The 9582-nt window shown below is 40.1% G+C and overlaps 3 protein-coding genes across 3 annotated transcripts in view; all 3 read right to left on the reverse strand.

The window, feature by feature from the left end:
* Window positions 1-1686: 1686 nt before the first annotated feature.
* Window positions 1687-4794, reverse strand: AK88_04521 (uncharacterized protein; the record flags this gene model as incomplete). The annotated part of the gene is made up of 2 exons (XM_012482131.1): window positions 1687-4359; window positions 4687-4794. The coding sequence occupies 2 exons, from the start codon at window positions 4792-4794 to the stop codon at window positions 1687-1689; spliced, it is 2781 nt and encodes a 926-aa protein (XP_012337554.1).
* Window positions 4795-7731: 2937 nt separating this feature from the next.
* AK88_04522 (uncharacterized protein) lies at window positions 7732-9201 on the reverse strand (the record flags this gene model as incomplete). Its single annotated transcript, XM_012482132.1, has 1 exon — window positions 7732-9201. The coding sequence occupies one exon, from the start codon at window positions 9199-9201 to the stop codon at window positions 7732-7734; it is 1470 nt and encodes a 489-aa protein (XP_012337555.1).
* Window positions 9202-9449: 248 nt separating this feature from the next.
* Window positions 9450-9582, reverse strand: part of AK88_04523 (uncharacterized protein) — a gene marked incomplete at both ends in the record, with an annotated part of 580 nt that continues 447 nt past the window's right edge. Inside the window, one exon of the mRNA XM_012482133.1 lies at window positions 9450-9480. Coding sequence (XP_012337556.1) covers window positions 9450-9480 — 31 coding nt within the window. The remainder of the gene's footprint in view (window positions 9481-9582) is intronic.

The following is a 9582-nucleotide window of genomic DNA, read 5'->3' on the forward strand; positions in this document are numbered from 1 at the left end:
ATTTGTCCCAGTTGGTTTGCTTTACCAACACGTATATATATCACTTTGCATGGCAATTTTATTTAATCAGATTTGGGCAAAAAAAAAAAAAAAAAAAAAACCTGTTTTAAAGCCCGCTCCACGATGTTGCACTTGCGGGTGGAACAACTAAATGAGCCTTTTGTTTTTTTTTTTTTTGCGTCCCTTCAATAGGCAACACATTTTCCGGTGGTCACGCGCAGGGAGTTACAGATGAGAAAGCACACGTTGATTCGCCCCGCGTGTACAATTTTGTTCTTAATCATTTGGTTATTCGTAAATATTTTGCGCTGTGGCAACGGTGTACTAGAAATAATATTACCGCTTCGCCATTTCACGCGCAAAAAAGGAGGCATTTAAGATTTGAGGCTACCTTGCTGGTGCCCACTTCCACCAGGTGAAGCGACGGGAAACGTTCTAGATCATGACGATTGGCCTAACCTCTACAGGTCAGCCCAGCGAGTTGCGTCCAAAGCATTGCACATTATAACCTTTGGTCTGTTATCTGCTTTCCGCACCGCAACTCTGCAGATGAGAGGGCGTTACGTGTAAAACTCCGTTTCGTTGTTTTTGTCGGCTCATGTCCGCGTTCCACCCATCCCTCTTTCTTAGCATTCCGATTAGTAAGTAGGACGAAACATGCCCGTACATTCTACTTTATTATTTACACATACCCTCGTATCATACACATAAAGCATAGGTGATGGAGAAGACCAAAACCTACCGGTTAAAGCAACATACATGTGCACCGTGGGGGGGGGGGGGAAATAAACGCTTAGACTTCAAAAAAAGGAAAAAAAAAAAAAAAGAAATTTTATTGCATTAAAAAGGAAATTTCCTTATCTGAGTTAAAGTTAAACAAAGGTGTTATCAACGCAGCGCCTACAAAGCGTCCATGAATAATTATTTTGTTACAAGTATAAATCAGGAAACAGGTGCCTACATGGGGGTAGGACAGACGGGTAGAGGGAAAAGGAGTACGTGCACAAGTGGCACACTGATGTAATGATGCATATATGTGTGCTTGAACGGCTGGGTTGCGTTTCCGCGCGCGTCCAAGAGCGCCTCCTTGAAAAAAAAGGGCTCTCCACGAATTGAAGACTCCCCAAGTGTTAAGCGGGTCCGCAGGTTACGTAGCACACCGATTGGCGACTCATCCGATCCAGCGCTAACCCGATAACTGCCTCTTTCTTGCTATGCGCGCGGAAAAAAGAGGCACTCGCACGACGCGCAAGTGCGGGGAGGGTGGAAAAAAAGAAAAAAAAAAAAAAAAGGCAAAGTGGTGGAAAAGGGGGGAGGGGCGGCGTTACGAAGAGTGCTGCAAAATGTACTGCTCACTGCCTCTTCATCACAAAATGGGAATCGCCTCTCAACTAAGAGGATGGCGCACAACTAGGAATTTTTCACAGAAAGGGCGGAATTCAAAAATGCTCATAAAGTAGAATAATTACACATACACACACAACGTTTTCGCGATGATGTGGTTCGTTTGAGGAGAGTCATTTAAGAGAGTACATATGGTTGCTCCTTCTGAGAAAAAAAAATTAAGCTAGACATGGGCGGACACCCCCCTCACCCTTTTCCTCACTGGAAAAAAAAAAAAAAAAAAAAAAAAAAAAATGCTGAAGCTTTTTCCCACACATGGAGTGTGATATAAAAACAAATACCCTAAAGGGCATACTTATGCTTGGAGGGCCTTTTGACATTGTTCAAAATTTCGACGGTGTTATTTGGCCAGCGCGTGTTAAAAAACTTTAAGTGGTTGTCATGCGTAACATCATAATCGACTTCTTTAAGCAAAAAATAATTGATACATTTTTCTGGTGTCTCTTGTGCATCGTACAGGTAAAAGTATTTTTCCTTTGGGGGGTCAGCATGCTTAAGCTTATTAATATCATCTTGTTTTAGCTGTAAATAAAATGCCTTGAACTCGGAGTAAAGCAAAATGTCTAAATCACTCACAAAGCCATCAAACATATTTTTATATTCCTCCTTCAAATTCAAATCTTGTATAAATTGAGGAATGAAATGAGATAAAATGTATTTGTTATTTTCCTTGTCATATTTATTCCACACTTTATTCAATTTGGTTAAAAATAATTCTTCACTTGTACATTTCGAGTTATTAATGTTTAAGGAAAATAAGACCGTGTAGTGGTTTGAGCTGCTGATTACCCATATAGGGTAAATGGGGTACTTGTAGAAACTACCCACTTCGCAATATTTGAAGGCTTCAAAATCGGTGAGTAGTCCAATCAACGGTCTCTTATTTATTCCCTTAAGTACGATATTGTTTTTGTTCATCCCCGGGGACTGCTGCGAGGCTCCTCCGCTACCATTCCAGCTCTTCGAGTCTTGCCTCGCATCACTCGTGGGGGAAGAAAACGGAGGGATAGTAGCAGTACTTCCAGGGAAAATACCCCCCAAACTGCTACCACTGTTACTACCGCGCCTGCCACCCCCGTCAAACAGCAAAGCACCGCTCAGGTCCTCCTCCACCTGAGGGAACGTATTTATAACACTGTTGTTATCAAACACATTGGAACAGGCCCTGCCGGTGAGAAGCAAATTAACCAACTCCTGCGAGCAGTGCCCATAAATACCAATTAGCGGATGATTCACGTCGTCCATATCATTCATAATATTGTTCATTCCCCTTGTTAGAATTACAGAATATAAGAAAGAAATGGCTCCAGTTGAGCTCGAAAAAATTATAAAATGCTCCAAGTAAAACTTTATTACATCCTTAATGTTGTTAAACTCTTTGTAGTAAATATTTATTTTTTTCAAATCCCTTATCATGTCTTCATCCGAGCTTCTCCTGTTCATGTAGTATGAAAAATCATAACATTCTGGGAGTAAAAAGGCTATAATGTAATATGATTTGTCTGTGCACTGGTACAAAATATACGCCATGGATTCTACTAATGAATAATATTTTAGATCCTTTATATTATCTCTAACTAGCTGTACAAACTCGTGATCATAATCGTCCTCCTCGTGCTCTTCTTTCTCGTGTGCCCGTTCCTTGCCACCTTCTCCATTTCGCGCATTCTCCTTCTGTGTGTCTTTTTTCCAACACTCTCGACCGTCTCTCTCAGCGAGGTCATTACCATTGTTGGCGTGGCTGCGCGTGCTGTGGAGGCTACCGCTCCCTCGTTCGCCGGTGCTGCTCATACCCCAACTGCCTCCCTTTGGGTGTCCCACCCCACTTTTGTCGCTCCCCACAGTTGTTCTGTCCCTATTGGTTTGATAATCAATCCGTGGCGAAGAGCTGTTTGTCCGGTCTTCCTCATTCGGCGTTGCGGGCTCGGTGTCCCTTCCTGCGTGTTCATCAGAAGGGGGGACTTTGCTCTGGTTGCAGTCACCGGTGTCGCCCTCCCTTGACTTATCACAATGATCCTTCTCTGTGTTGGCTTCATTACGAGGAGGAGCTGCACCACTTCCTATTCTCGCCTTGTTGCCCTGCCCAGGGGAACAAGCATTCCCACTGGTACCAGGAGCATTACTATTGGTGAAATTTAAGAAATCTGCATTTGTCTTTAAAACATTAAAGTAATTATTATCCCACAAAAAATGATACTTATAATTGAAAAGCAAAATAATGATGATGTACCCCTGGACACTGGAAATGAGTCCACAAGGTCCACTTAAAAATTGCCGGAGTCCAAAAGTTATTTGTTTATTGTCATAAAATGAAATACTATGATTACACCATTTTTTTATATCCATTTTATTGGAGTACTTATAATTATTAACACCGAACACTAAGTTGTGAATACTTGTAGTGTCATCAAGTAACTTCATTTCTTTTAACAAATAATTTACATACACATGGTCATTTAAACATTTGCTTCTATTTCCTTTTCTCAACCACTTACAATAATCCTTTGTAGTGTAATTTATATTTTTATAACTTCTTTTTATTTGTTCCAAGGAACAACAAGAAAGGGAAGAAGAGTTGTTACTGCAATCACTAGAATCATCACTGTCGTAGTATTCCCTGCTAGAAGTAGAGTCTGTAGATTCCTCATTCATTTTTTCATTTCTCTTATTCAGACTTATCATATAGTCCCTAATAATGATATAAATGTTTTTATAATTTTTGTAAATGTCCTCCCAAAATAATTTATTGTCAATAACGTCATTTGGGTTTTTTGTGGACTCATGGCTGTTACATAGGTAGTAGGTAATTTTGTCGAAATTTTTTTTTACAATATCTCTGTAGGAAACGTTCATATCTGCACTGTCTTCCTTCTCACTCTTCTTGCATCCTATGATGGAAAGCCGAATGGCTTCCTGAAGCATTTCATCGTTTTCATCCTCGGGGAGGTAGTCATCCTACGGGGGGGAAAATGGAGGTATATGGTAGTGCCACTCGTCCAATACACGGGATATGCATTTGTTTTTTTTTTTTTTTCCCTTTTTGCACTACTACGCACGACGCGGTATGTGTGCTACGGACACATATTAGAAAGGGCACCTCCTGTGAAGCACACACATCTGCGTTGATTGCATGTCGCCCAACCAGGCACTGCGCTACGCATGGTTAAAAAAACTAACAACTGTTCAACGCGTCAGAAAAATGCACCTCCCCTATTTGCTGCCGCCCCGTTGCTCTCTCTCCCTATATATACATGTATGTTTGTCCACCTTGCCTATACTTACCTTCTCGCTGTTCTTTCCCTGTGAGGCATGGTACTCCTGCAGGGACAAGGCTATAGTCCTGGATATATCTTCTTCCTCTTTTCGCAGAAGTTCCTCATCTGTTTTCATCTTTTATCGTCTTCCAAAAAAAAACTAACGGGCTAACGAGCTAATGATCTAACGCGCTGACGGGCTGGCCGATCTAACGAACGAGCGAACAACTGTGTGCACAAAATTCTGCGAATTTTTATACGGCCACACTGGGTACTCCGTTTGCAGCACGCAACTCCTTCACTTCGGTTTTGTGTGATCGGTCAACTACTCCGGATGCGCATTTTTCTTATCAACGTTTCACCCTTTAATTCACGTGCTGCATTGTTTGCAGTGTCACTCTGTACTCCTGCGTCTCTGCCTTAAGTGCGGTGGTTGCTTGGGCCTCGTTATGGTGTGCTACGATACCCAAATGTCACGTTGCGGTATGCAACAAGAGGGGGGTCACGCTACTAAGGCGTACAAATGGGGTATGCAGTTCAGCTGCACAGGTGGCTTGCTCTGCGTTTCGTTAGGCCACGATTTGAATGTATGGCGCGCATTACGCTGTTACGCCGTTACGACGCTACGGTCATCATATGTAACGATGTGTTTTCTTGACCATTTAGTCACTTCACCACTCAACCCCTTAGCCAGTCCAGTTGAATTTTTTTCTTTCCCAGTACGTTTCCACTTTTTACAAATAAATGCAGAACAAAAATGTGATAACAAAACATATCGACATGCATTACCTTTGGAAACGTTCTTCCAATTTTTTTTTTTTTTTTTTATTTCCTCATTTTTGCATTCACCATACATACCACATATATGTACACGTGTGTGCGTTACAGGGAGTATTTTTATCCGCCTCCAGTAAAAGAATTCTTTTATGCATTTTTCACTTAAACACGCACTATTTCGTTTGGTCCATACATCATATAGATGGGTAAAAAAAAGAAGAAAAAAAAAATATATAAAGAAAAAAAATGATGACAAGGAGCAGGGAAGAAAAGATGAAAGAAAAAATGAACAAATGATGGAAAAAGCCAAGGGGAATGAAAAAGGGCACCATAAAAAAACATTGTTCCCCCAAGTGAAAGCTACAAGTGAAATTATATTATGTCCGTTAGCACGCCCATGCGCATGCACGCGCATATATGCATAATATGCCTGCGGGCACGCTTCAGCTCAGCGGGTGTTTAATGCTACCCAACAAAGTGTCCCCGCCTCATAAATTATAACAAGAATGTATACCCCTTACTCGTACTACAAGCGCTTCATTATTTTGTGCCCCCGTCATGTCACTGCAAAGGGGCCAACATGAAGGTCACTGTGCTAGCATAATATAAAAGTTCCTTAACGTGGTGGTGTATACGTATTATGTGCATGTAGTAGTTATATGCCTGTAGCAAGTTCCGCCCGTTTCCGTGTGTTTGCCAAACGGTGAGGGAAGGCAAAGACAGGACATTGCAAAAGGGATTGATCAGACACTCCAGGGGAGGGGAACTTATAGGTACATTACATATGACCAATATATATAAACTTCTTCGTGCGCCATTACAGAAGTACACATTCACACACAATGTGTGGGTTTATGTACCAGAATATATTGAGGAGAACAAAATTGGGGGAACGGCAGGACTTTCGTAGTCACCTTTGGGTAAGCCAAAATTTTGTCATATGCGAATTGGCGGTACAACTGCATGCATTTCTGATGCGGCTTCAACGCACACGTTCCATATGGGCACCAAACATGTGTATAATTGCACAACAAGCAATATCACAAACAAGTAGACTTCGTTTCTTAAGCAGTGGGAAAAACGCTCCTGTGGACAACTCTCGCCCATGAACAGTTTGTTTGTCACAAAGTGGAGTTCCTGATTGGGAAAAAAAAACAATGACCACTCCCCTGTTAATTTTTAACAAAATAATACGTAACACAGTGCACACAGATAAGTTCCTTTGGAATCATTTAAAAGGCAAAAATGCGTACATATTGAATTTACCCTGCACACGTGCAGATGTGATTGTCTAAATAATTCCTTGCGCGCACAAATGAATAGACCCGCTCCCATGGCCCATAATTTATGTTAATGGAAAATGGACAAAGGAAGGGATGAAATAACCGAAAGGGGGGTTAACACCAAGTAGCATTCTGTTACTGGGAAGATATAAAAACGTAAGTATACCACCACCACATACACACCTCTACTGTATTACGTTAAAATTTTGTCAATCTCTATGCTACTCCTCATTTAAGGGAAAAAATAATAACAAAAAAAAAAAAAAAAACAAAATGGGAAAAAAGGAATCACCCACCATTGGTGCTTGGCCCAAATGCGGAGAAACGCTCCGCCAAAGTAATTAGAACATTTTATTAGAGCATGTAAGAAATACTGAACTTAAAATTTTGAAGCAAAGGAATGAGTAGCATTTTTAAAGGCCATTCCGAGGCACCTATAAACGGTGCACGTAATTCTATGAAAAGGTCGCCCTTCGGCGTGATGAAATTGCAAATGTAATAAGACTAAAAAGTTGGCGCACGTGGCTCTCACAATGTTTAAGCCTACTTACGCTAAAAAAAAAAAAAAAAAAAAAAGTTAGCCAACACCCGCACATAACACATAGATCTCGTATATACGGGTGGAACAAACGGACGAAGCGGTACCGATCAAATGGTAATTGGGTTAAGGAGCGCATATATGTATATATATATTCTCTTCACCCACTGTATATTTTGTTACAGTACCGCTACTACAATCGGCTTGCGCATTCACTTCGTGGGGTGATAACCCAGTACTCCTTCGCGCCAAATGTTAAACGTACACACAAGCATAACCGCTTCATATCTCAACAGCAAGATAACTCTGCTTGCAAAAAGTTCGCAAAAAATTCCCCCAAACATGCGCTTATACAATGCCCATTGCTATTTGAACATTCCACGTGTTTATATGCCCCTATACTGCAGAATACCCTCGCGTGAGAGCCACGCAGAGGGGATCCTCCAACTGATTGCCACTACCACACCCTTCCAAATTAAAAGCTATGTAGAGTCAAAATGTTCTCGTCAGCATTTATGACATAATTGTGGCTTTCCTTGTAGAACCAGGTGCTGGACAGGACCTTCGACTTGTCCTCAGTTTGAATCGTGTACACCGGTAACTTGTTCAGCCTCACGTCATATATATTCGTAAACCCATCATGTGAGCAAGATAAAAAGTGGATTCCATTTTTGTTTCCCACAAGGGAAGTTACCACTTTATCATGGAAAATATATTTATGCGCATTTAGCGATATGACTGCTTGTTCCTCTAAGCATCTGATATCGAACAGTTTAATAACAGACTGATCATCTGCAGTTACGAACAGATTCTCATTCAAAATATCACTGCACATGATTGCTTTTCCATATGGAACAGTCGCATATATGTCTGCCGTATCTGCATCATAAATTTTTATATTTTTTTCCACGCCTGTACATAAAAAGCGGTTATTACTATTAAAAAATGTTAGAGCAGTTATAATTCCCACGTCTTTATGTATACACTTCTTCGGAGTTAACACATGTTTCATTTTTCTCTTATTCGTGTTACTTTCGGACTTGCATTCCTTTAACTTGTGAACAATTTCGTTATTATCATACAGGTTTATTTTGTTATCTGCACCTCCACTGATAAGTAGCGACCCGCTCTTACTGAACGCGATAGATTTAACCATATCGTCATGGTTTCCTAGACATAGTTCACTCCGCGTTACTATTTTCTGACCCGTTTCTTCATTTAAAAATGCCCTTATAGTCCCATTGGATAGTCCTATAGCCGATTCGCTGTACCTTACTTCTCCATCGATTAATTTGTCATTTTTACAAACATTAAATGCAAATATGGATGTATCAGCTACTTTTCGCTCATCAATTTTGGCGAAATTTGACAAATCATAACAGAGGGCACTTCCTTCGAAGGTGCTACAGTATAACTTATCTTCAATTACAATTAATTTTGAAATCCATTCTGAGATTTTGTCAATTTGAGTACTTTCCTTTTTCGTTATTGATAGTATGTACTTTATCTGTATCACATTTTCCGAGAGGATATTATTAAGCTGTAGGAATTCTTCTATAGATGATCTTAAAATTTGATCATTTATTAAAAATTCGAAGGACACGTTTTCCTTTATATCCAGCAATTTTTTGACCATCCTTGACAAGTCGATTCTTCTGAAGCTAGCTGGAATGGTGTAAATCGTGTCTTCCATTTGGTACTTTTCATTAGCCACGTCCGATGTGAAATATATCTGTATTTGCTTTTCCGCTTGGTCTTCCTGCTCTTTGTCCGACGGATTGTCGGAATCACTATCGATTGATTCTTCACTGGAGGAGTTGGTTTCCTCCTCTTCATCGCTCGAAGATTCGCTTTCTATGACTTCCTCATCTTCAGAATCATCATTTAATCCTTTGCCCAGTTGGTTGCTGCGCGCCGCCTGTTTTTTTTTCCCACCTTTTTTCATTTTTAGTACTTTATTTTGTAACTTATACTAACGTTGAACTGTATACCCCTTTGTTCTATCGTTGTACGAATGAAGAAAATGAGGTAGGGAACGAAGTTTCTTCTTTTCTATATAAGTATATATACATGTATACAATGCGGATTGCCTTTGTTCCTTAAATCACCACAACAGCACCATACATTCTTGAAAAATATGAATGGTGACGAGTTTCCCTCACGACAGAGGCGTACTTTCTAGCAGAGTAATTATTACCTTTCAATTACATTTTCGCTATTTTTGCTATATTTTGCATAAATAAAGGGGATTACAAATTGCAATTACATTTTCTCCATAGTTTTTTTTTTTTTTTTTTTTTTTTTTTTTTTTTTTTTTTTTTTTTTT

The sequence above is a fragment of the Plasmodium fragile genome (genome assembly GCF_000956335.1).
Source record: "Plasmodium fragile strain nilgiri unplaced genomic scaffold supercont1.66, whole genome shotgun sequence".
Classification (NCBI taxonomy): domain Eukaryota; phylum Apicomplexa; class Aconoidasida; order Haemosporida; family Plasmodiidae; genus Plasmodium; species Plasmodium fragile.